This window comes from Podarcis muralis, chromosome 16, assembly GCF_964188315.1.
Source record: "Podarcis muralis chromosome 16, rPodMur119.hap1.1, whole genome shotgun sequence".
In the NCBI taxonomy this organism is placed as follows: Eukaryota; Metazoa; Chordata; class Lepidosauria; order Squamata; family Lacertidae; genus Podarcis; species Podarcis muralis.
In genome coordinates this window covers 27,689,720-27,716,853 of record NC_135670.1, presented here as the reverse complement: position 1 = coordinate 27,716,853, position 27,134 = coordinate 27,689,720, and the positions used below count along the sequence as shown (strand labels likewise).

Sequence of the window (27,134 nt, the reverse complement as noted above, 5' to 3'; positions counted from 1 at the left end):
TTGAATGGGACCTCAGCTGGACTCCCATCTGTGGCAGCTGCCCACTACTTTACGCAACTCAGAATTAATCACAGGGATCCGTGGCCTGAGAGGATGGGAGTGAGCTTGGCTTCTTTTCAGAAGCGACACTGCTACTGAAGAGCGTCTGGGGACCCAGTGGCAGGGACTGGTGGCCTGGCTGGGCCAGGCTGATAAGCACCCTTCCAAGCTCCTTGGGGGCAGAGCTTTTGCCACTTCTTTAAGTGTTGCATCTTAAAGCGCAACCTGAATAAAATATGACCTGCTGTGCTCCAGAGATAGTATAATAATAATAATAATAATAATAATAATAATAATAATAATAGTTATAAAACAAATTATAAAACTACAGTAAAACATGAGCATCAGCTTCTTAGCTTTAGAGTAAGAAAACCAACCATATAAGCATTGCCATTCCTCAGCCGAGTTGTATCCAAGGCATTGCAATGAGCGGTACAGCATAGCTAAAATGGTATTTGGGAAGAGAGTAAAGCCAATGAACTGTCTGAGCAGAAAGCACAAAGTCTTTCAGGAACCTGTCATGGAGAAAGTGTAGGATTGGGTTGCCAGCATCGAGTTCTGTCCAGCACTGCGTCACAAACTTGCCGCTGTCTCTGGTGCAAGGCAGTGAGAAACTGCCCTTGCATTTATGTAACTGTGTGTGAACTGGCTTTAAAGAGCTTTTACAAATACTTGTGGTACGGTGGCCTTTTTTACATCCCACATTATAAAAGAAGTGTGCTCTTCTGGTGGCACTGAGGAGGCCATGATTGTTAAATTGGGTGGGAACCATGTGCCAACAGTTGGGCAGAGCGTTACGCTTTATGCTATATGTTTTTCTTCTTCTTCCAAAGATGTACTCCTTGCTGTCTGCCTCTTGTCACGTTTCTCTGCCTGGCTGGGACAAAAAGAGCAACCCAGAGCCTTGGAACAAGCTGTGACCCAACGACCAGTACAAGGTATGGTAGGAAATACTTAACTAGGGTTATGATGCTGGTTATCTTATAGGCCAGGGATGGGGAGCCTGGTGTCCAGCAGAGATTGTTGGGACTCCCAACTCCCATCAGCCCCATCCCTGAAATCTACGGAAGATGGGCTAATAATAATAATAATAATAATAGTGGGAGGAATAATAAGCTTCAGCTTTGGAAGGCCTGGTGTGTGTGATCACAGCATTTGGGGTTGGACTAGATGACCCTTGGGTTCCTTCTATGATTCTTCATTCTCCTCTCCAGTTCAGTCTTCTAAACTCTGACTGAATAAGCAGGATAGATCCCTGAGTTTCTGCCATTGACTTGTGGTTCTTCCTACAAAATTGCTTTTAAGCCCATTAAAGTTGAATGATTAGAGATCCTTTCCTGCCACTTCCGAGTCACCTTCAATGGTAGCCCCACGTAGAGCGCATGGTAGTAGTCCAAGCTGGAGATAAGGCTTAACCGTGCTGCCCTCTTTCAGTTCTATGTGGTGAATGCAGACTATGGCAAGCTGAAAAAAGGAGTGCCCAGATATCGGAAGAGCAAATGAATCTGGGAGCTATAGTTTGGGTCTTTGGGTTTGATGCTTTTGTAACTGGATCTGTAATGGCTTTTAGTCATATACAATAAATGATTGACTGATTGGTGAAAAAGTGCTTTTTTACTGAGATGCTAACTTTCTCTCTGCATGCCATTCCTTGAACAGCAAAGATAAGGCTTGCTTTCATTGCTCTGTTCATTTGTGCATTTGACAAGTGTTATTGTGGAGGGAAATGCAGCCCCTGGGCTGAAAAATGTCCCCCTCCTGCCCCCTTGGGTGTCCGGTGTGGCCTTCACAGATATGGACACAACTAGGGGGAGGGTGTATTGGCTGCTGAGCTGCGCTCCCCCCCCCCCCCCATTGTGAGGGCTGAGGGTGTGATGGTGATGCCTCCCCAGCTGCTGCCATTGTCTGTGGGTTGACTGTGATGCCACAAAAACATTGGGCAGCTGAGCGGGTATAAATGTTGGCCAAGGCACAAGCCTCGGCAGTTGCCCTCCCCAGAGAGAAACGGGCAGCTCGGTGGCACTCAGCCCTGGTGGTCTCCTGCCCCGTGGCAGCAAGCTGGCAAGCGGAAGGAGGCAATCGCCCAGTGCTGGGATGCTGTGGAGCAAGGAGAAGGCAAGTTTACTTGCTGGTGGGATCGCTACCTGAAGGCGACGGATATTCAGCTCTGAAGCTGGTTGATGTCTGGCAATGGACCTGGCGAGGCTGCAGCTGGTGGGTGGTTGTTGGAAGAGTTTGCGTTCAGGCTAGTGGATGCCGTGAGGCTACGCTGGCTGAGATGGATGCAAAGTGGTTTGGAAGCCTTGTTTGTTAACAGGCAGCCAAAAAGGGGAGGAGTCTGGGGGGACGCTGTTGGATGGGGGCCATCCCACTCACCTGTTTGTCTTTGCCTTACAGGGATGTCCGGAGCCGGTGATGTTTTCCCCAAGTCCAAAGTCATGAAGAGAACCGCAGGACGTCCCTATTTACATCGGAGAAATGAATGCGAAATACTGGCAGTGAGCAATTGACAAGGCCGTGGCCGTACCTGAGAGAAGGAGCTTTGAAGGGAGACTACAGGCGGACATCTGCTGCATTGCAAGTGATGGGGCAGTGGGGAGAGAGAAGAAAATGAGGGAGGAAACATTAGGTCACATTAGGCGCACGGTCCATTGGAAGTGCTATGAAGACGCTTTGAACAGGAATGGCTTCCCCTCAGGGATTCTGGGAACTGTAGGTGGTTAAGGGGACAGAGAGTTGTGAGGCGGGTTAGGGTTAGGGTAGGGGTAGGGGTACGGTTAGGAGTAGGGTAGGGGTAGGGTTGAGTTGGGGTAGTGTTAGGGTTAGGGTTCCCTTCTTGTCAGGGAACTCTGGGAATTGTAGCTCTAGTTAAGTGTTAAGGGTTAGCGCTAGCGTTAGAGTTAGTGTCAGGGGTCGGGGTAGGGTTCCCTTCTTGTTAGGGAACTCTGGGAATTGTAGCTCTGGTTAGGAATTAGGGTTGGGGTTCCCTTCTTGCCAGGGAACTCTGGGAATTGTAGCTCTAGTTAAAGGTTAAGGGTTAGTGTTAGGGTTAGAGTTAGGGTTAGGGTTAGCGTCAGGGGTAGGGGTAGGGGTAGAGTTCCCTTTTTGCCAGGGAACTCTGGGAATTGTAGCTCTTGGAGGGGAACAGGGGGTCTCCTAACAACTCTCTGCACCCTTTTCAAACTATAGCTCCCCGATTCTTTGGGGGAAGAAGCCATGAGTGTTTAAAGTGGCTTCATAGCACATGAAATGGTGTGGATGTGGCCCTGGCCTCCCTCACCCCACTGCCCCTTATTATTGAGGAATCGAAAAGATTTCCCCATGCAAATCTCTTGGAAACAATGTATTTCATCTGGAAAACTATTTACTAAAGATTACTTTTTATTAAAACCTTTGAATGTGTTTGAACTGTGTTTGAGTGCGCAGAGAATGATTTCACTTGAAAGCAATGCCCTTAGATTACAGAATCATGGAAGAGTTAGAGGAGACCACGAGGGTCTTCAAGCCCAGCCCCTGCAGGAATCTTTTGCTCTACGTGGGGCTCAAAGGACGGCCCTGAGATTAAGGGTCTCGTGCTCTACTCAATGAGCTATACGGATTGATCTAAATAGCAAACACCAATTATTTATTTTTTACAATTTACAGTGGTGTAAAATAAAGGGTGTAGGAAATGAAATGATTGTTGCCTTTTCATCGTTTAAGGAAGTTTTGTTAAGACTTTTGATTCAACACACTTATTTCAATATACAGTTGTATCTTGGTTTTCGAACTTAATCCGTTCCGGAAGTCCGTTCTTAAACCAAAGTGTTCTTAAACCAAGATGTGCTTTCCCATAGCAGCAGGGGACTCAATTTACAAATGGAACACACTCAGCAGGAAGCGAAACCCCTGCAACCCTAGATTTAGAGGCCCTAGCCTTCAGCCTACTTAGCCTATTCATAAATCTAGCACTGGAAAATTCTGACATCTGGGATAGGGAGGCCATTTAAGTCTACTATGTGACCACCCCCAGCCTGCGCTTCCCCACCCATGCTTACAATGTTAGTTGCCTTGGACATTATATCTTCCGGGGTTCTTTCTGCCAGTGACACAGCTCAGAAGCATCTTTGGCAAATGAGTGAATTAGCAGAATTTACTCTCTGGAAAGCAACTCGATGAAGGCTAAGGGCTGAAACACCTGAAAAGCACCAAAGACTGGATATTGACACACTCCACTGCTCACAGAAAAAAATATATCTGCCTTGCTATCACTGGATCCTGCCTTATCCATTCTCCTCTGAGTGATCATGGACTTAGGGGACTCATAGTCCCTTGGGGAGTTGAGCAGCAAAAAGTCAACCCCCAGTTTCTGTACAATATCTTGCACCTAGCTCTCTTGTTCAAAGAGCTCAAGGCACAGATCAGATAGAATGCTCTGTAGCAGTTCTCAGCTCCCTGCACTGAAAAAAGAAGAAAGAAGGTTTTTGTCTCAGTTCCCCATCAGATTTGATCACTGTGGAACACATTGCTAAACCAACCCCCACAGTAATAGTCAGCCTCATCTTCAGGCTGCATGTTAGTGATGGTTAAATAGCCACTATTCCCAGAGACGGAAGCAGTGAACCGATTTGGGATCCCTTCTCCCCGGTTGTAGCCATTCATCTGCACATAGCGAGGGCCCTGTCCAGGTCTCTGTTGATACCAGCCAATGTAGCTCACACTGCTGGTGTGAGTGCAGGAGAGTTTTGCCGTTTGCCCAGGAGATGTAGACTGAGAAGCAGGTTGAATCAAAGTCACCTGTGAAATCACAACTTTATAAAAAGAAAAAGGAATACATTGTAAAACCTAGATTCAACCATTGTTCTCCCAAATATCTGCCAGGCACTATGCTATGTGAACCATATAAATACTTTTGTGGTTGGCCCACAAAATCCAAGGGAAAGGGAGTCCTCCAAACTCTTACCTGAGAAGCAGCTAAGAATTGCAAGGCAGGACAGAGCCCAGGCCATGGTGAGCTCTTGAGAGAAGTTTGACTTTGAAAAGCAAAATGGTAACTAGCTGGAACCTTTTTTGCTTCTTCCTTAAACCCCGCAAGGAGCTTCAGATGAAGGATCTGTCATATAAAGCTATCGACACCCATTGACTCTGGAGAAATTCCACTCCTCTCAGCCAATGATAAGAGAAGACATTTGCATGAGAGAGGTTATTTAAAAAGAAGAGATGAGGTGATCTTGATGTGGAGGAGGAGCTGGAACCAGGCTGTATACACACACACACACACACACACACCCCGTCGCAAGAAAATTAAGCTGGTTTTGCCAAGGCCATGGCAATGAGCTCAACACATCAAGCAAATGAGCAAATGGAGTGACAGATGAATGAATCAAAGTGAATGAAACTATTCTAAAACATCAAATTATAAAGGAAATGAGTATAACTGAACAGGAAACAGCAGTGAAGATTCACCTGTTTCATTTCACATCACAGGGCTGGGGGGCTCAGGTGGTCTCTCAGATCCTCAAATGTAGTGGTTTTCAAGCAGTGCGCAGTGGCACCCTGGGATGCCTTGAATGATGGTCAGGGTGCCATGGGCAACGCTGGCCTCTGCCCCTCTTTCCTTCCCTCTCTACTCTGATGCCCTCTCACATCTCTGCCTCCCAAAGGCTTGCACAGCTGTTTGTTGCAACAGCCCTGGGTACAAGCTCCCCAGGTGAATGGTGCCTCTGGGGCTGTCCAAGGGGTGGTTCCCAAGTCCCTGTGGGACAGTGTGAGGAGGCACCTCTCTTTGTGGCATGGAAGGGGGTGGAAGCTCAGAGACCAGGGGTAGAAGCGGCTGTTGCCCAGAGGATTCCCAATGAGAGGGGCGAGGAGAGGAGGCTGAGGGAACACTTCAAAAAGGAAGGTGTTTCAAAAGAGGTGAAGGGCAGCCAGCTCAGCCATCAAGAGATGACATAGCTGGGCTCCTGAGTCCCCCAGGGGTGACACAGGAAGAATGTAGATGGTCAACGGAGTTGTGGACTCAAAAAGATTGAAAACTTCTGCTTTAGTACATAGAGCAGGTATGCTGGTCCCATGGGTAGATCGAGAGACGAGGTCCTAGTCCAGTCCGAGGTCGAAGGAGCAATATGAAGGCAGTCCGTAAAAGGTGAGGCGGGGTGCAGGGCAGAGTTCAGGCAGGAACTGGCGACCAACAATGTTGCTTCTCAACTTGGGACTGGGGCTGGCTGGCTTTTATCTGCCCCGAGGAATAGGGCGGCTCTGATCTGCCCCGATCCACAGGTGACTCACCTCTCCTGGCCTGGAGGTGAGCACTCCTCCTGCAGGAACTTAGTTCCCTCCGCCTCTCTGCCCTAAGCCTCTGCAGCTCAGTAGAGGCTGGAGGGTTACCGGACCAGGGGGCAACCTCAGCTTCCCCTGATGGGGCTGAGAGTGGAGCACCTGCAGGCAATGGGTCCTCCATCACTTCAGGAGACAGAGCAGACTTAGCTGGTGCCTGCACCACAGGTGAGGACCCTTCAGGCTCAAGCCCCAGCCCCGGCTCAGCTGGTTCTGGAGGCGGGGACTCCTGTGCAGGCTGGGATTCCTCAGGTTCGACTCCGAATCCCAGGCCATCACAGCAGGTTTGGTGAGAGGTGTAGCCTAGGGAGAATTCTGATGGCTGGATAGGAAGTTCATTTAAGTTTAGTATGTGACCACCCCCAGCCTGCAGTTCCCCACCCATGCTTACAATGTTAGTTTCCTTGGACACAATATCTCCTGGGGTTCTTTCTGCCAGTGGCACAGCTCAGAAACATCTTTGGCAAATGAGTGAAGTAGGGGAATTTACTCTCTGGAAAGCACCTGGATCTAGGCTAAGTGCTGAAGCACCTGCAAAGCACCAAACTCCTGGACAAGGACACACTCCACTCCTCCCAAAGAAAATGACACTCCTTTCGTAATTGTTGCTGCAGTGGGCTGAACAGAAAAGCCATCAAAGAAACGGACAAACACATTTTGAACAAACAGAAACCAAAGGGGATGAAACTTCCAAACATATTCTAACCTAAGAACAAATTATGGAATGCAATGCAATGTATCTACATCTAAATTTCACCCCATCGCTGAGCATGGCTGATCAGAAAGCACTGTGAATGGGCCCATGCGCTGTGAAGATTCTCCTGCTTCATTTCACACCACAGGTGCCAGGGGCCCTGGAGGTCTCTCACATCTCCTATTCTTCCCAGAGTTAGAAAAGTGGACCAATATCTTCCCCTAAAGGTTAAATGTGAAATAGCAGTCATCCTATACCTATAGGCTTTGTACAACACCAAAACTAATGGTGTAATATGAATAACGTTCTTCACTGCTTCTGTATCACCACTCTTTTAGGGACCTGAGTGAGAAGAAGCTTTTCTAGAATATTTTTGGCTGATGTAGACTCGTTTTTTAATCTTGGATATACATTTTGTGATACTGCTCCTATGTCTGGCCAGTGATGTCATCAGGGCAGTACTATGAAGTATGAATCTAGGGACCACCTCAGTGGTATTACCATGTCATGGACTTCCTAGAGTGATTTTCTGTTACCTTAACTATGTAGCACATGAGACCACAGTGAGAGTTATTCCATAATGCACAGCACTCTGCCTCCAACGTTGGAATAAATTTGCCTCCCAGTAACAGCTGCTTGGAATCCCCAGTTAGGAGAGTCCCTGTCACTCTCAGGTCCCGCTTGCAAGCATCCCATAGTCATCTGGCTGGCTGTTTGTGAGAACAGCATGTTGGACTAGATGAGCCTTTGACCTGATCCAACAAGTCTCTACTTGTGGTCTTATAGACCTGCAAACTTTTCATTTCCCTTTTTGCTTTGGGAGGGAGGGTGGGATCGAACTGAAATAGCTAAATCTGCAAGATGTATTGATCTGTGCATGGAAAATAGGGGTTTGTGTGCGAACTCAACCTAGAGAAGGGATGGGAGGCAATCTCATTGCTGTTCCCTTAATCTCTAGGATGCAAAGATTATTCATATGTGATGGACTTGTAAAAGGGTATTGGGAAATGATTCATAACGAATTGAAAAAAATGTTTAAAAGTGCTTTCCTCCAATAACCAGAGTCCTCTCTGTTGCGGATAATTCAGACTGAAATTCCCAGGTGTCAAAAAAGGTTATTTATGTATGCCACTACTGCGGCTTGTGCTTTGTTAGCCCCCAAATGGAAAATGAGTGAGGTCCCAAGCAAAGAAGAATGGCAATGTAGGTTGGCAGAATATGCACAACTCGCAGACTTAATATATACAATAAGAGAAGAAGAAGAACATACATTTAAAGAAGATTGGAAAATGTTTATTGAATATATGGGAAATAATTGTGTACAACTGAAAACGCTAGCAACATTAAGATAAATTCAACAGTGTAAACAGCTTTTGATGGATGCAATAATGGAGTACTGAACTGTTTAGTTTACATAAAATATGCAGGGATTTATGATATGTAAAATGAACCGTGGAAAGAGAAGAAGGGAAGTCATTGATATCTTTTTTTAAAAAAATAATATTTATTAAAGTTTCAAAAAAATACAAAAAACAAAAAGGGGAAAAAAAGAAAATAATTCATTCATTACATTCCAGATTTTCAATAACTTCTTTCCAGAACTTCCCCTCACCTCCCCTTCTTGTATTCCATGTCCAAAATATTTATCCAACAAGTTCTTAACCCTAAATTTTTAACCTTAATTTGTTATTATATTTAATTCAATTTATAAATCAACTTTTAACTTATAAACATCAATCATTTATACTTAAAAATTTTCCGAAGGTCGACCCAATTTCCCTTCCACGAATTCCCCATCTTTATACTAATAACAACAAAAAATTAAGAAGAAAAATGTAAAAAAAAGATTCAGACACCCTTTGGATTTCCAAACCCCACCCTCCCTTCCCCGGTTTCGATCCCCAAACCAATATCCATTAGTCCATCTACTATCAGCCTGGCAACCTCACGTCCGAGGCCCTCAAGTCTCTCTCAGTCCCTCTCTGCCGGTTTCTTTGGAAGTCCTTTGTATTTAACACCAGCTCTCGGAGGGGCACTATCCCTATAATGTCCATGTTCCTTCCAGCCAGACCTCCCTGTTTAAAGTTGGAGCTAAAATCTTGTTCTTTAATCGTTTTAAGTCCAAATAGTCCAAAGGCTCCAACTTCCACCTTGTTCAAATTTATGGTCCATAGATCTTCAGATCCCCACAAAAGGAGATCTTTCCATTCCTCCTTTTTAAGTTCAAACCAAATTTTCCTCTTCCAGTCTTTATTTTCATCCATGTTGACAGGCCTCCGGCTCTCCTTTGCCTTCTGCAGTTCTGCAGCCCCTCCTTCCTGTTCCTCTTGTTCATTTTCTTGTTCAGCTGCCTGGGTTTTGTAGCTCAAGTCCTTTTCCAACTCAGTGGATACATTTGCTACTGACTTCGAAGTTACATCACTTGTAGACAAAACATGACCTTGCTCATACAACTTTTGCAACTTTCTCATGAGAAAAGCAACCTCATCCAGGTCAGCTAGTATTTTCCGACCTATTTCCATTCTTGTAATGTCCCTGAACCCCCTCTAGAGGGATTCTGGTTGTTCAGTATTCCTTTCACTTTCCAGCCCAAAAGTCAAGTTAGTTTGTTTCAATCCTTCTTATTTTCAGCAACTTTTAACTATATTGTGTCTAGTTTAACCAGCAAAAACATCAGAAATAAAGTTCTCTATTTTTCCGACTTTGACAGCTAATCTGACAGCTGTCAAAATCTTCTGTATCTCCTCAACAGGCTCCTCTCACGGATCACTCCCGGTCCCGGGGGGGGGGGGTGGCAATTTCACTCAAAAAGGTAGCTCATCCTCCAGCACAATTACTTATACTATCAATCCATGCAATTAATGATTTTTCTCCAATAAAGAAAAGGCTCTTCACTCGACCTTAGTTGTCAAATCCTTGCTTTAAATTGTTTACAATTAGGGGGAGACGGACTTCCTCTTTGCACCTCCCCCGCTCGTACCGAATCCAAAATAAATTTTTAGTCCAATTTCCCAATTACTCACGGGTTCTTGTTTCTAATTAGTCCAATTTTTTAGAAGAAGAAGTCAGCGCTCTCCATCGAATGGCATGCGGCTTCGCTCGGCAGGGGAAGAAGAAGACTCACAGCACCGCGCCGCTCCCCGTCTCCTGCTCCGTAGCCTTTAAAAAGGCTCCTTCACGGGTCGGGGGGCGCTAACGGTGCCCGCCGAGTCACCAGGTCCACGGGCTTCCGCGCCCGTGGTTTTTGAGGGTCCCCGCGTTGCCAGCGCGGCAGAACCCGACCCCTGCCAAGCAGATTCCCTCCGGAGCTCGGAGGGAATCCGCCATTCGGCGATGGCGCCAACCCGGAAGTCCGGGAAGTCATTGATATCTTAAGGATGTAGAATGAGTTTTTTAAATTGTAAAACAGAAAATTTAATAAAAATTATATATAAAAAGAAATTTTTAAAAAGTAAGATTAAAGGGATCAAATTCAGATTAAATGAATATATCTCATGGTTTGCAACTCCCTGCTGTGAAGGAGGAAGATTGGGAGTCTTTTGTTTCAGTTGCCCATCAGACTTTAGCACTGTGCCACATGCTGCTGAACCAAGCCCCAGAGTGATAGTCAGCCTCATCTTCAGCCTGAGTGTTGGTGATGGTTAAATAGCCCGTATTCCCAGAGAGGGAAGCAGTGAATCGATCTGGGATCCCTTCCCCCCTGCTGTCGCTATTACCATGCACATAGCGAGGGGCCTGAGCAGGTCTCTATTGGTACCAGACAACATAGGTGCCACTAGGAGTAGGGTTGGCAGTGCAAGGGAGTTTAGCAGTTTGTCCCGGGGACACAGACTCAGAGGCCGGTTGAATCAGAGTATGTTGAGAAATTACACCTTAGCAGAAAGAAAGAAAAATGGCATTGATTCATTTGGTTTGCACTGAAGCATCATAAAAGCTGTGTGATCAAAGTTCCATAGAGCTGGTTTTATTGCCCCAGAAATCTATGAAGAGGAGCCCTCCACAGCCTTACCTGAGAAATAGCTGAGAAGTGCAAGGAAGGACAGAGCCCAGGCCATGCCAAGCTCCGCAGAGGAGTTAGGCTTTGTAAAATAAGCAGAAAACTTGTAGGAACCTTCCTCTCTTATATCTGCCCAGTTTTATATCTGCCTAGGAACTGAAACTGAAGGGAGTCTTATACAAAGCTATAGACACCCATTGGGCTTTGTGGGATATGCCACTTTTCCTCTGAGGGGGCGGGGCATTCCATCCTAGCCAAAGAGCAGAGAAGATATTTGTATGAAGGGGAATATATTTAAATTTGAGAGAAGGCTTCTAGCTCAGTTCTGGATGGGGGGAAAAATCCCACAGCTGTAGCATCACTCACCCTATTCCAGTGGCGTAGCGTGGGGGGTGCAGGGGGGGCCGGCCGCACCGGGCGCAACATCTGGGGTTAGGGCAAATCCACAGGTTAGGGGGCGCAAATCCACGGGTTAGGGGGCGCAAATCCACGGGTTAGGGGGCGCAAATTACTTGCCTTGCCCCGGGTGCTGACTACCCACGCTACGCCACTGCCCTATTCTGTACTGGGAACGTGGAAGCTTGCCAAACACCTCTTTCCCTGTTCATAGTACTGAAGGGTTTAGTCAACCAATTCAAAATTTAGGAAATATTTCCTGAGAAAATAACACATTATTTTAGCACACAGAACCATCCCCAAATGCCATCTTGGCTCTTCTAATTACTTTACAGAAGGAGATATGTTGGAGAAAACTATTCCAATGGTTCTTTCACTTACAAAACCTTTAAATCCTGTCTTAAAGGCATATTTGTGTATGGATAGGATGGGTCTGTGAACTGGATTTGAGAACCAAAGGATTTACCATCTCAAAAGAATGGCCACACTGGTTAAGGAAGGTTTCTACTCTAGTGGGACTCTGAAACAGGTGATCAATTACTTGGACAAATACTTTTTGGATTATAAAGATGAGGATCGGGAGTGGAACTGGGGGGAAGGAGACAAACAGACGAAGAAAAATGGAAATCATTATTGGATGGAACCCCCCAGAGACCCACTCCCCCAGAAACTAACAATAGTCAAAGAACTGCGTAAGTACAAACAAGAACAAAAAAATCCGCAGAAGGGGCATAGAAGAGACTTAAGAGCCTCGGACATCAGAACACCGGATTGATGGACTAAGCAATGGACAGAAAGGACTGATATGACCCGAAACCAGGAAGAAGGGACGTTGGATGAAAATTAGAAATTGTTTATGTTAATTTTGGAATTAATGTAATATTATTGAAATTTGAGGGATTTGCTAGAAAGGAACTAAATTGGCTTTAGTAGAAATGCTTTTAAGGAAAAATGCATGAATATGTTGTTGTCAGAGCTGCCCGAGGTCCCAGCTCACAAAGGACCAACGCCAGTTCGTTGTTATATACAAAAGTATTGAAGTTCAGTTTCACTTTCACAGCTGCAGCGCGCAGCTCTACATCTCAAACTCTAGACCGTTGAAGCTCCGTCTGAATCTCCTCCCCCCAGACACCAGTTTAAGACTCTAGCCTTGCTCCACCTCTTCCTTTGCTCTTTCCTCCTCTGGTTCCGCCTGTCCGCTGGGGTCTTGCCCTTCCTAGACTCTTCTGACACGGAGTCCCCTGAGTCTTCCCCCTGCCTCCGGCGGGCTTTAGGACCTGGTTCCCAATCTGGGTTTTCTGCTGTCCCGCGCGCCTGCACATTCGAACTTGGCGCGCGCGCCCAGCCGGCAACCTTCCTCCTGACCTTTACACTGCTCCTGTCACTGCTTCCCCCTTTGGGGAGGCTAGCTGGACCTGACCTCCCCTCCGTTCCCCCACTCTCCGATAGAGGCGTGGTCAGCCCTGACTCATCTTCTCTCCCTGCTGGAGGAGACGCTGGCCCTGACACATGGGACTCTTCCCCCCCACTACGCTCTGGTGGGGAAGCTGGTCCTGATCTCCCGCTGCTGCTTTGGGAGTCCCCGCTGGCCCCTTGTTTCTGGTGCGTCCCCCCTGGGACCCCCCTTGCCCTGACCATCGGCGCCTCCTTCTGGGAATCTTCTGATTCGCTGGAGAAGCTCATGGAATCTCTCGGGTCACTGTCATACTCCCCTACGCTGCCCTCAGATTCTTCCCCTTCGCTCTCCATTTCCTCTCTCCCCTGTGCCTCTGCTCCTGAGCCCCTGACAGTTGTGTTTTTGAAATTGTAAGATTTTTAATATAAGACAGGGTTAAATGGAGTAAGGTAAATTGAATAACAGATTAATTTAAAAGAGGGGAAAGGTATGTTGTTTAATAAATAAGATAGAGTGTGATGATTAACTATTTAAATTAAAATTGAGAAATATGGGAAGAATTTGCTGAAATGACGAACTAAACTAGAATACAAAAAAGGAGGTGCGAGGAGGTTTAAGAATTAAGCAAATGAAAAACTGTAATTGGAGATTTGTACTTTTTCTTTTTATTTTCTTTTTTATTTGTTGGGCTAGGGTCGGGGTTATTATATGTATTGATGAAATTTTGAATAAACATTATTTTTTTAAAAAACCAAAAGAATGGCCACACTGCCCAGGTATTGCAATCTGTAATACATTGTCAGGTATCTTGGCAGACAGGAAAAAGTCACAACCTTAAATTTCTGTCTTAGACTGCCTCTTTCTGTGATGTATGTGTGATCCTTTTAGGGTGGTTTTTGGCCAAGGAGTTGGGAAATATCTTGGTCTCTCTCACCTGCTTGCAAGAGGGTGGGGACTCTGTTGCAACAGAAAAAACAAAGATCTACCTTGCTATGACTGGAACCTGCCTCCATCCATTCTCCTCTGTCTGATCATGGACTTAGGGGACTCACAGTCCCTTGGGGAGTTGTGCAGCTGAAAGCCAACCCCCAGGTTCTCTGCAGTATGTTGCACCTGGCTCTCTCAGTCAAAAAGCTCAAGGCACAGATCAGATAGAATGCTCTGTAGCATTTCTCAGAGTTCTGCACTGAAAGAAGAAGAGAGGTTTTTGTCTCAGTTCCCCATCAGATTTGATCACTGTGGAACACGGTGGTAAACCAACCCAGACAGTAATATTCAGCCTCATCTTCAGGCTGGATGGCAGTGATGGTTAAATAGCCACTATTCCCAGAGACGGAAGCAGTGAACCGATCTGGGATCCCTTCTCCGCGGTCGATGCCATTACGATGCACATAGCGAGGGGCCTGTCCAGGTCTCTGTTGAAACCAGCCAATATAGCTCACACTGCTGGTGTAAGTGCAGGAGAGTTTTGCCGTTTGTCCAGGAGATGCAGACTGAGAAGCAGGTTGAATCAAAGTAACCTGTGAAATCACAACTTTATAAAAAGAAAAAGGAATACATTGTAAAACCTAGATTCAACCATTGTTCTCAAAGATATCTGCTGGGCACTATGCTATATGCCCCATATAAATACTTTTGTGGTTGGCCCAGAATCCAATGGAAAATTGAGTCTTCTAAACTCTTACCTGAGAAGCAGCTAAGAATTGCAAGGCAGGACAGAGCCCAGGCCATGGCGAGCTCTTGAGAGAAGTTTAATTTTAGGAAGCAAAACAGGAACTGGCTGGAACCTTTCTGCTTCTTCCTTAAACCTTGCAATAAACTTCAAATGAAGGATCTGTCATATAAAGCTATCGACACCCATTGGCTCTAGAGAAATCCAACTCCTCCCAGCCAATGAAGAGAGAAGACATTTGCATGAGGGCAATAATTTAAAAAGGAGGAAGGATGCTGAATTTGTCCTGGGATGAGAGGAATATGCAGGTTATGAAGCTGTGATCAGTGAAGTAAGAATCTAGAGAGAACAAATTGGGGGGCAGGTAGAGAGAGATGGAAACTTGGGAACTACCTATTTCCCTCTAAACAGTAATCTAGGGATTGATAAATCTGTCCTTGAGAATCATGGAGCAGGAGGGGGGGGTGTTAAACAGTCCTGTCCCTGATGATCCCTCCCACAAGTTCCTCTGCCTACCCTTTTTCCATCTCCACTGTAGAAGTCTTTGTTAAAGGCCTCCTTCTCCTGTTCACAGGATACTGTTCCAGCATCCAAGTTTGCCCTCAACCTCAGGAGGAGGGCTAAATTCCCAGGGCCACATTCCCTAAATAGGAAGTTTTCAGGAGCCGCATGGTTCGTGGGTGGGTCCAGAAGCCAATGGATTTCTTTGCTCTCCAGGCACCCATCTGCAATGGATGTGTAACAGGTTTTGGCAATCTGCGATCTGCATTTATTGAGCACAGGTGTTTGGTTGGTGGTCCTGACCATGACTGGAATCCGGTATCATTTTTGTTGGTTATTAAACTTGAGGGTACACACACACACAGCAGACACACACTCCACAGGAAACCAATCCTTCACCCTTCAAAATTTAGGAAATATTTCCTGAGAAAAATACACATTATTTTAGCACACCGTACAATCCCCAAGGGATGCAGGTGGCGCTGAGGGTAAAAGCCTCAGCGCCTAGGGCTTGCCGATCGAAAGGTCGGCGGTTCGAATCCCTGCGGTGGGGTGCGCTCCTGTCGTTTGGTCCCAGCGCCTGCCAACCTAGCAGTTCGAAAGCACTCCCGGGTGCAAGTAGATAAATAGAGACCGCTTACTAGCAGGAAGGTAAACGGCATTTCCGTGTGTGGCTCTGGCTCGCCAGAGCAGCGATGTCACGCTGGCCACGTGACCCGGAAGTGTCTCCGGACAGCGCTGGCCCCCGGCCTCTTGAGTGAGATGGGCGCACAACCCTAGAGTCTGTCAAGACTGGCCCGTACGGGCAGGGGTACCTTTACCTTTACCTTACAATCCCCAAACACCATCTTGGCTCTTCTAATTACTCTGAATGTTTCCTCTAAAGAAGAAACCTTGGAGAAACCTAACCCAATGGTTCTTTCACTTACAAATCCTTTGAATCCTGTTTTAAGGGCATAGATAAAGGTAAAGGGACCCCTGACCATTAGGTCCAGTCATGGCCAACTCTGGGGTTGCGGCACTCATATCACTTTATTGGCCGAGGAAGCCGGCGTACTGCTTCCGGGTCATGTGGCCAGCATGACTAAGCCGCTTCTGGCGAACCAGAGCAGCGCACGGAAACGCCATTTACCTTCCCGCTGGAGCAGTACCTATTTATCTACTTGCACTTTGAGGTGCTTTCAAACTGCTAGGTTGGCAGGAGCTGGGACCGAGCAACGGGAGCTCACTCCGTCATGGGTATTTGAACCGCCGACCTTCTGATCGGCAAGTCCAAGGCTCTGTGGTTTAACCCATCTTAAGGGCATATTTGTACATAAATAGGATGGATCTCTGAACTGGATTTTAGAACAAAAGAATTTACCATCTCAAAAGAATGGCTAGATGGTCCAGGTATTGCAATCTGTAATACATTATCAGGTATCTTGGCAGACAGGAAAAAGCCACAACCTCGACTTTCCACTTCTTTCTGTGATGTATGTATGATCTTTTTTGGGTGGTTTTTGGCCAAGGAGTTGGGCAATGTCTTGGTCTCTCTCACCTCCTTGCAAGATGCTGGGGACCAGGGGTGGAGGAAGGGGTGAGTGGTGGGTGCGGATCTCACCGGGTATCACCACAGGGTGTGTGTGTGTGACAAAATGCCGGGCAGCACTCACTGCGGGGCCTGCAATGCACCCAAGCCACGCATCTCTCCTGGGAGAGACACAGTGGCTTGGGCACGCGCAGCCTCCACGCTGCCCAAACGGCCCACCCACTGCCTCCCCCCAGTTGTAGGGTGGCTGAGTGGGAGGAGGCAGTCAGACTCTGGAGGCCCCGTGGTGCTATGGGCAGCTTGCCTTACCCTCGCCCACCGCTAAGGGCGGCTTGCCCCGCCCCTGGGTGTGCTGCCCCAGCTACCCAAGCCTCTTCCTCCACTGCTGGTGGGGACTCTGTTGCAACAGAAAAAAATACAGATCTGCCTTGCTATCACTGGATCCTGCCTTATCCATTCTCCTCTGACTGATCATGGATGTAGGGGACTCATAGTCCCTTGGGGAGCTGTGCAGCTGAAAGCCAACCCCCAGGTTCTCTGCAGTATATTGCACCTGGCTCTCTCAGTCAAAAAGCTCAAGACATGATCAAATAAAACACTCTGTAGCAGTTCTCAGCTCCCTGCACTGAAAGAAGAAGAGAGGTTTTTGTCTCAGTTCCCCATCAGATTTGATCACTGTGGAACTCATTGCTAAACCAACCCCCACAGTTATAGTCAGCCTCATCTTCAGGCTGGATGTTAGTGATGGTTAAATAGCCACTATTCCCAGAGACGGAAGCAGTGAACCGATCTGGGATCCCTTCTCCCCGGCTGTAGCGATTATAATGCACATAGCGAGGGGCTAGTCCAGGTCTCTGTTGATACCAGCCAATACTTTTCAGACTGCTGGTGTAAGTGCAGGAGAGTTTTGCCGTTTGTCCAGGAGATGCAGATTGAGAAGCAGGTTGAATCAAAGTAACCTGTGAAATCACAACTTTATAAAAAGAAAAAGGAATACATTGTAAAACCTAGATTGATTCATTGTGCTCCCAAATTTCTGCCAGGCACTATGCTATGTGCCCCATATAAATAGTTTTGTGGTTGGCCCAGAATCCAATGGAAAATTGAGTCTTCTAAACTCTTACCTGAGAAGCAGCTAAGAATTGCAAGGAAGGACAGAGCCCAGGCCATGGTGAGCTCTCGAGAGAAGTTTGACTTTGAAAAGCAAAATGGTAACTAGCTGGAACCTTTTTGCTTCTTCCTTGAACCCTGCAAGGAGCTTCAGATGAAGGATCTGTCATATAAAGCTATTGACGCCCATTGGCTCTGCAGAAATTCCACTCCTCCCAGCCAATGATCAGAGAAGACATTTGCATGAGGGAGAGACTTTAAAAAGAAGAAGGAAGGATGCTGAATCATCCTGGGACAAGGGAAACGGTTGGCTTCACTCACAGCAATAGGATTGGGTGGGGACTTGGTGAGGGTGATTTTGGAAACTTGGGAGACACCTATTTTCTTCCTAACAGTAATTCAAAGACTGAGGACTTTGTCCCAGTGAATCTGGAGACAGGAGGGAGAGTGTTTAACGCATTCTGCACCTGATAATTCACCTGCCTGCTCCAACACAATCCTATTAAAAGGACATTTCCTAGTGACGGTGCGTGTGTGTGTGAATGACTCTTTAAAAATAAAATAAAAAATGAAATATTATTTCTACTTTCACTGATTTTACAATCCTTTTGACATTTTAAAACTTGACTTCCTTCCCCCTCTTTCTTCATTTCCTTAAATTTGTTATTAGTATCTTCTGCATATCGAAATTAACTTAACCTACTCATTTATTTATCTTCTAGAAATATATACTCCTATGCAGCTGCAGATTATTACAGTAATCCTGCCAATGTTCCTATCTGTTTACAATTTATCTGTCAATATTCAATAAATAATTTTCATTATTTTATATATTAAAAAGTTTGTTATCTTGATTTCTTATTCTTCCAGTAAGTTTTTCTGTATATTCCATAAGTTTTTGTATCCATTCTTCCTTTGCTGGGACTTTCTCTTCTTTCCATTTTTGGGCAAGTAACATTTTTGCTGCTGTGGTCGCACACATGAATAAATTTCTACACCATTTAGGTAGTTCTAGTCCTATAATTCCCAAGAAAAAGAGAAAGAGACTCTTGACTCTATGTAATTGAGGTCAGTAAGCCAAGCTCCTATCTCGCTCCATCCAGGGTGCGAGAGGAGTGAAAATAAATAATAACATATCTACCTTTTGCAGAACTTTATTTCTCCTGCATAATTTTACATGTTTCAACATGCAAATATATTGATACATTTATATGCATTGTTGTGTGTCGCTTATGCGGTTGTTACTTTTTGAAAACATGGAGTGCAAATCCACCTAAAATATCTTCTGTATTACTGTATGTATAATCATGCATATTGTGTATGCTCCTTTGTGTGTGTGGAACTAGTGAGAAAACATCTTGCTTCTCATCAAGATTGAAGATTGAGAGCAGAATTAGAAGGGGGAGAGTTTGTGTGGATCAGCTCGACAACTGAGTTGTTCAGAAAATCCCATCCCTAGCAAAGATGAGGGCAACATGGTTATCTTTGGAAAGGCTGCACATTTCATAATTCCCGTGATCAGTTTTATGAAAAAATGCTTGTTGTTGTTTTTTATACAGTGGATGCTCGGGTTGCGAACGTGATCTGTTTGGGATTCATGTTCACAACCCTCAGCGTTCGCAACCTGCAGTGGCGCATCTGCGCACACGCAGGTTGCGATTCGGCGCTTCTGCACATGTGCAAAGTGTGATTTAGCGCTTCTGCGCATGCACAACTGCCAAAACCTGGAAGTGACCCATTCCAGTACTTCCGGGTTTCGGCAGGTGCGTAACCCGAAAAAACGCAACCTGAAGCGGCTGTAACCCGAGGTATGACTGTAATAAGTTTTATTAGTTTTCAATTACAACAATCCAATAATAGCCTCATTATAACAATGCCAAATTATAATGCAATCAATAATACCAATCACTGAGATGCCAAATTATACAATTTAGCTGCCCCCCCACATGCTAGAATTAATGGTTTGATTATTTGTTTCTGCATTCCAAAACCTTATAAATTTCAATCACACTCCAGTCCAAATATTTCGCAACTGGAGTTTTAATGACTTCCATTCAAATTGACACATTGAACGATTTCTACACCTACAGATGGAATATTCAAACTCTCTCCTTCCTGTGTGTGGCAATTATTCTGTCCGTAGTGTTTCTTCCTGTCCTTGTAATATATTACAGTCGTACTTTGGATACCGAGCAGCTTCACTCCTGAACAAATCAGCTGCCGAACGATCGAAACCCAGAAGTGAGTGTTTTGGTTTTCGAATGTTCTTTTGGAAGCCTGACGTTTGATGGGGCTTCTATGGCTTCTGATTGGCGGCAGGAGCTTCCAATCAGAAGCCGTGCTTTGGTTTTCAAACGATTTAGAAGTCAAATGGGCTTCTGGAACGGATTCTTTTCGACTTCCAAGGTACGACTGCATGTCAATCTTTTGTCAGTTGTTGCTGTTCTCCAGGTTGCCTTGGGCAGTGTTGTTGTTGTTTAGTCGTTGAGTCGTGTCCAACTCTTTGTGACCCCATGGACCAGAGCATGCCAGGCACTCCTGTCTTCCACTGCCTCCCGCAGTTTGGTCAAACTCATGCTGGTAGCTTCGAGAACACTGTCCAGCCATCTTGTCCTCTGTCGTCTCCTTCTCCTTGTGCCCTCCATCTTTCCCAACATCAGGGTCTTTTCCAGGGAGTCTTCTCTTCTCATGAGGTGGCCAAAGTATTGGAGCCTCAGCTTCAGGATCTGTCCTTCCAGGGAGCACTCAGGGCTGATTTCCTTAAGAATGCATAGGTTTGATCTTCTTGCAGTCCATGGGACTCTCAAGAGTCTCCTCTAGCACCATAAAGCATGTTCCCCTTCATGGAGAGCACGTGTTGCGGTGGGGGCCAACAAGACACTCCAAAGTTATGGGATGGGCTAATTGATCATTGGCCACTGTTATGATTGGGCTTCCCTTGTTGTTGGTGCCATTCTGTGATTGACAGCCAGAAATGTTAAAACTCCCTGCACAAAGCGTAGAGCTTCTTCTTTTCGCTCCGTGCATCGGATTGCCCGCCCCCCCCCCCATATATTTAGGGTTGTTCGCATTGACCTTGGTATGCCTGTATTGGGGTCATCTCCCATTGGGGCAGGGGCCCGGTAAGAATTTTGTCCATCTGGCTGATTGGCTGGTGCCATTTGGTTTTTGCCTACTGCGTAGCAAATCGTCACAACTTGTAAGGTTGCGGTTAGGCATTGGTTTATGGTTTGGTTGGTTGAGGGGCATGGATTGGCTGTGTCTGCCCCTCTAATGCCGCTGCTGCTGCAAGGGATTCCGTTAAAGGAATCAGGGGCTCACTATTGCTTTTGTCCACCCTAGCAAGAGGCTCGGGCCATGCAAGAGCCCCTAGTTGCAGTTGGGGAAGGCTGAGGGCAGGTTCCCTGCTCCGTCACTATCCCCAAATGTATTCCCCTTTTCTGACTTTCGCAGGCTTGCGAAATATCAGTCTGTCCTCACTGGGGGCAGATAGTTGCAACCAATGCCTAAGCAACCATTCACACTTTTTGTATTTTAATAAAGTTGTGACCAAAATTATGCCAAAAACCTTAAACAAAAATTCTGTGTGATGTGTGAGTTGTTTGGGGTGGCTTGGGGACCTCAACACGCAATTGGGCAGTGTGGTGTCCTATTCTTGTTTCAGAAGATCTTAAATGCTTCTTGAAGCAAAGCAAATGCTTTCCTTCCTTCCTTCAGCGGAGGTTTTTGTTTCCGTTCCTATTGTCATTGCATCACTGTGCCAACCCACTGCCATCACCTGCACCACAGTAATATGTGGCCTCATCCTCTGGTTGGGCACCAGTGATGGTCAGATAACGCTCGCTGCCTGATTTGGAGCCAGAGAACCGATCTGGGATCCCACTGGCTCTGTAGGTATTAGAATACACCACAAGCCGAGGGGTCTGCCCCTCTCTTTGCTGATACCACTCGATACCCCAGCCCTCATATCCACTGCTCAAAGTGCAGGTGAATCTCACTGTGTTCCTCAGAGTCACAGACTGGGAGGGAGCCTGAGTCATCACAGGCAATGAACTGATACCTGGAAACAGAGAAAAGAGTAAACACCTGGCTTGGTTTTGTAGGGTTCTGAGCAAGCTGATCTTTTTTTTATTAAAGTAACAGAAAAGGGCATGCTTTGATTTATTTAAAGCTGCAAATTGAGAAAACCTTCAACCCTCACCTGAGCAATAAGTCCAAAAAAGCACAAGGACTACGGTCCAAGTCATGATGGGAGATTGGGAACGCTTGGCTTCCTGAGGCAAGATGGATCCGGTCCACATCCTGTCATCCCATCTTAAGCGGCTCCGGGATTTGGGTCCGTCCTTCTATGCAAATCTGCCACTTGCTAATTGGCTGCAAACGGGGCAGGAAGAACCCCCTCCATTTGCTCATGAACAGCAAAAATCAATTTGATTCCCTCCCCCTCTTTCTTCCCCCCCCCCTCTTGTGATGAGGCTGCATTTTAATATTTTTACTGTTTCAATATTTTAATGTTGTATTTTTATCTTGTTTTTAAGTTGTATTTGTTCAACTTGTTTTTATTGTTGCTTGTTAGCCGCCCTGAGCCCGGCCTTGGCTGGAGAGGGCGGGGTATAAATAAAAATTATTATTATTATTATTATTATTATTATTATTATTATAAAATCAAAAGTATGTACTGGATTTCTTTTTCCAAACTGGACCACAGAGTGTTTTTATATTGGGGGGAGGGGTTAAAAATGTGCATTTTTTTATTTCCTTTTTTAAAATTTCACTTTAAATTTGTATACCACCTTTCTATATTACTATGCGCCAGGCGGCTTACAAGCTGAAGAAACGACAAAGGAGGCAGCAAAGATTGCACACCTAATAACCATCTGCTCCAATACAAAAAGCCATAATAAAAACATAACCTTAAAATAAAGAACCTATACCACATAATGCAATATTCAATAATTTATTAGAATATAGTAGTAAACAGTAAAGTTAAATATCATCAAATAATAATTAAACACATTGTCTTCTGTGCCAGCAAAGATGGGGAGCAGAGGCCAGAGAGGGCAAAGCTTTTATTTGTTTGTTTATATGTTTATGTATTTATTTATTTATTTACTTATATTTATATACCGATGTATCACAAAAATATGTTGCAGCAGTTTACAGTATAAAAACATATATAACCAGACGATAAAGTCATAGAAAGTTAAAAACAAGTGAAAAAAAGCAAAAATAAATCAAAAACCAACTTCATTTTCCTTTGTATAGCAGGCAAATTTCTCCACACACTTTTCTGCCCTCCATCCAAGCAAGAGAGAGGCATTAATTCGACATAGAAACACATTCCAACCAGGCAAAAATACCAAAGGAACGTTTGATCAACATGCATTGCAGATGGCCAATTCATGTTGCAAGCCCATGAAAGTATTTCTGCAAAGCAAACAGCTCCAGCAAGGTCAGAAATGCCCGTTGTTTTTAGCTGAAAACAACCCAGGGCCAGTTGTTAAGGTTTTCATAATACAACTTAATGCCCACCAACTGGGACTTGTTGCGAACTGTTTTACTCCCAAGTTCCTATATACCAATTCCAGGCTGGATAATTAGGGTGTTGCTTTAGGTTTGGTTTGGGTTGGGTTGGCGGTGGCAGCGCTGCTGCTGAAATGTTTTAGAATGGATAATGTTTAGAATATTTAACATATTTTGAGGAGGGCAGAGTGGCTGTCATGGAGGCAACAGAAGCTGTTTCCTAAATCTGCAAGATGTATTGACCTGTGCATGGAAGTTAGGTGGGTGAACTCAACCTAAGAATTTTAAGGTCTCAAATAAAGAATAAAGGTAAAGGTAAAGGGACCCCTGACCATTAGGTCCAGTCGTGGCCGACTCTGGAGTTGTGGCGCTCATCTTGCTTTATTGGCCGAGGGAGTCGGCGTACAGCTTCTGGGTCATGTGGCCAGCATGACTAAGCCGCTTCTGGTGAACCAGAGCAGTGCACGGAAATGCTGTTTACCTTCCTGCCGGAGTGGTACCTATTTATCTACTTGCACTTTGACGTGCTTTCGAACTGCTAGGTTGGCAGGAGCAGGGACCGAGCAATGGAAGCTCACCCCATCGCGGGGATTCAAACCGCTGACCTTCTGATCGGCAAGTCCTAGGCTCTGTGGTTTAACCCACAGTGCCACCTGCGTCCCTCAAATAAACAATAAATATTAATAAATGCACATACATTTAAATATATGAACCATGTGTCTGAAATAGTACAGGAGAGCAATCCTGGAGCCATTTTGACTCTCCCAATGACCTCAAATATTCCTCTGCAGTAAGGGAGGAAAATGGGAAAATGGGAAAAGCCTTCCCATTGTATTTTCCTTTACAAATCCTGTCTTAAGGGCACATTTGTGTATGATCCTTCCACTGGATCCAGCCTCCATCCATTCTTCTCTGACAGATCATGGACTTAGGGGACTCAGAGTCCCATGGGGAGTTGGGCAGCAAAAGCCAAACCCCCATGATTTACATCAGAAGGATGCAGGTGTCACGATTTCACAGTCTGCCAGACATAGACAGTTGACAATCATGCGAGGCAGAACGTCACCTTTGCCATACTTGGTGCAGCGCAGTAGTAAGGAAGGGAGCCCCCTCTGGTGCCAGAACTTATAACTGCATTCATCCTATCACCTCTCGCTTACAATCTGTAATGGTTGGGTCTCTCCCACAGAAGCGAGACAACTCCGGCAGCAATTAACTCCGGTTTATTGCTCAAAACACACAAATCACCCTGGAACTCCGTCTGCTTCCAAATTAGCTGTTGCGGAGTCTGAGTTCTGCCCCTTCCCCTTCCCACTTTTAAAGCCCACTTTCCTGTTCACACTTCTCATTAATTCTTGCGAGCCTACGTGTCTTGGGATAGGCTATTTCCAGTAGCCCTCCCTCTGAGTCCGAGCTTAAACTGTCAGTCTGTGTCTTCTCCCTCGAACTCCCCCCTTCCTTCTCCATGTTCTTGGATCTCAGGCTTCTACTGCAACTTGGCTGCTCCTCCCTTGTTCCGCATTCCTGCCTAATCACCTCCTCCTGTCTCTCCACGCTCTCCCCCTCTGTCAGCAATGGGGCGCAGCTGACACAATCCTTGACAACTAGTCAAGGGAGAGATCTTGGCTTCCTCCTCCTCTTCCTTAGTCTCAGCACTGTGAGTTTAGAACTCAGGAGGAAGGAGGGCTGGGAGAAATCTAGAATGAATTGGTGGCAGTTGCCATTAGCTCTGTCTCCAACTATTGTGTGGCTTTTGATGGGCACATTGGGAGGGGAGAAAAACTGTATAATGGGGGTGGCGGAGATGACTGGCAGAATCCGAGACCAGGGAGAAGAGTCGGTGGAAGAAGATTGGAGGAAATTTAAAATTTATTTACAGAAATATTGCAAAATGTATGAATGCTGATGACATTGAAATGAAATGAAGGGGTTCTAGTAACAAGATAGATAAAAATGAGAAATTATAAATTTGGAATATAATATAAGTAAGGATAAAGTAACAGGATATGAATTTGCTGAACCAACTGTTAAAAAGGGATACAAAAGAGGGAGGCGTGAGGAAGTCGGGAAAATAAGTCATCAAAGATAAGAAATTAGAAAAGAGTGATTTGTGTTTTACTTTTTTGGTGTGTGTTTTGTTTTTTTTCCCTTTCCCTCGTTAGGTTAAATGTTTGTATTTTTGTATTGTGATGTTTTATATCCCCTCTGTGTTTATATTGTTTTTGTGAATGTTTCCCCCCCCCCAATTGTTAAACTTAATAAAATATTATTTTTTAAAAAAGAAAAACTGTATAATGGGGGAAGGGTCTCACCCTGAACTGGGTTTAACCAGCTGTAAACCTCAAGCAGCACATTTGAGTTACTTGTGTCACATAGCTCTTCTTTTTTTTCTTTTTTTAAAGGCAATTGGCACTTCCGATCTTGCTGGAAGACACCTTTATTAAATCCAAATGCAGTGGTATCTTGGGTTGCATACGCTTCAGGTTACATACGCTTCAGGTCACAGACTCCGCTAACCCAGAAATAGTGCTTCAGGTTAAGAACTTTGCTTCAGGATGAGAACAGAAATGGTGTGGCGGCAGCAGGAGGCCCCATTAGCTAAAGTGGTGCTTCAGGTTAAGAACACTTTCAGGTTAAGAACGGACCCCTGGAATGAATTAAGTTCTTAACCCGAGGTACCACGGTATTCACTTGTCAACCTACATTGTGTATCAGTTGCTGCATGAATGGTCTCTGGATTATCCTGATCTGGAGACAACGGTGCACTCAGGTGTCTTTTTCTTCCCATCCATCTGTTCTACTCAGATGAAATTTATATATATGTATTTGAAATATTTTTATTGGTTTTTACAAATACAAATTTATATCAACATTTATATACTCATTTCATGAGATTCTCTGAATCTCATGACTCCTCCCTCCCTTTCATGGTTCTTTCTATTATTATTTTTTGGGGGGTGGAGCCTACATATCAATACATTCTCCATTTATCTAAATTAACAATAAACTTATTTCACTTTGCAAGTGATTCTTAGAGTCCAGTTAACTTTTGGATTTGCTTACAATAATCTGTTAGGTATATTATAAATTTCCTCCATTCTTTTTTAAAGTCCTTTTCTTCTTGTTTCCTAAGTCTCACAGTTCATTTTGCCATTTCAGCACAGTCCAACAGTTTGGCTTGGCATTCTTCCTTGGTCGGCGTTGTTGTATCTTTTCATTTTTGTGCCAATAACATCCGTGCAGCTGTTGTCGCATACACATTCAGACCAAATTAAGAGGAAGATTGAAGGTTTTTGTCTCAGTTCCCCATCAGACACAATCACCGTGCAGCAAGCTGCCACTGTTAAACCAAGCCCCACAGTAATACTTAGCCTCGTCTGCAGCCTGGATGCTGCTGATGGTCAAATAGCCTGTGTTTCCTGAGCGGGAAGCAGTGAACCGATCTGGGATCCCTTCCCCTCGGTTGCAGCCCCTGCAGTGCACAAAGCGAGGGGCCTGTCCCGATTTCTGCTGATACCAGTAAATATAGGTGCTGCTTGGACTAGTGCTGGCTATACAGGTGAGTTTAGTCGTTTGTCCCGGGGACACAGACACAGAGGCAGGTTGAGTCATCGTGGGTTGAGAAATAATACCTTTGCGAAAGGAAAAGAAATATATTGATTCATTTATGTTGCTCACAAACATCATAAAAGCACACAAGATCATTGGAGTTGTTGTTCCAGAAACATGTGGGAAAGGAATCTTACCGGAGAAGTAGCTTAGAAATGCAAGGAAGGACAGAAACCAAGCCATGGTGAGCTGTCTAGTTGGACTTTCTCAAAGAAACAGAGAACTGGTAGGAACCTTCCTCCTTTCTTTCTTAAAAACCCCAGGGAACTGAAGAGGAAGGGTCTCATGCAAAGCTATTGGCTCCCATTGGCTTTGCTAGGAATGTCACTCATTCTCCGAGGAGGCGGGATG

General features: G+C 45.2%; 4 protein-coding genes and 1 gene segment (V, D, J or C); all 5 read right to left on the bottom strand.

Annotated features, from left to right (window-relative positions):
* The window catches only part of LOC114586355 (immunoglobulin lambda-1 light chain-like), a 254,039-nt gene that overhangs the window by 99,089 nt on the left and 127,816 nt on the right, over positions 1 to 27,134 (bottom strand). The gene's annotated exons all lie outside the window — the stretch shown is intronic.
* LOC114586356 (immunoglobulin lambda-1 light chain-like) overlaps positions 1 to 27,134 on the bottom strand; it is a 208,307-nt gene that overhangs the window by 111,500 nt on the left and 69,673 nt on the right. The gene's annotated exons all lie outside the window — the stretch shown is intronic.
* LOC114586354 (immunoglobulin lambda-1 light chain-like) overlaps positions 1 to 27,134 on the bottom strand; it is a 154,953-nt gene that overhangs the window by 121,320 nt on the left and 6,499 nt on the right. The window lies entirely within an intron of this gene.
* Positions 1 to 27,134, bottom strand: part of LOC114586357 (immunoglobulin lambda-1 light chain-like) — a 159,534-nt gene that overhangs the window by 129,798 nt on the left and 2,602 nt on the right. The window lies entirely within an intron of this gene.
* On the bottom strand, positions 21,404 to 26,801 carry LOC144325851 (immunoglobulin lambda variable 3-10-like). The segment is given in 2 exon segments: positions 21,404 to 21,574; positions 26,670 to 26,801. Coding segments are annotated over 2 exon segments (288 nt in total).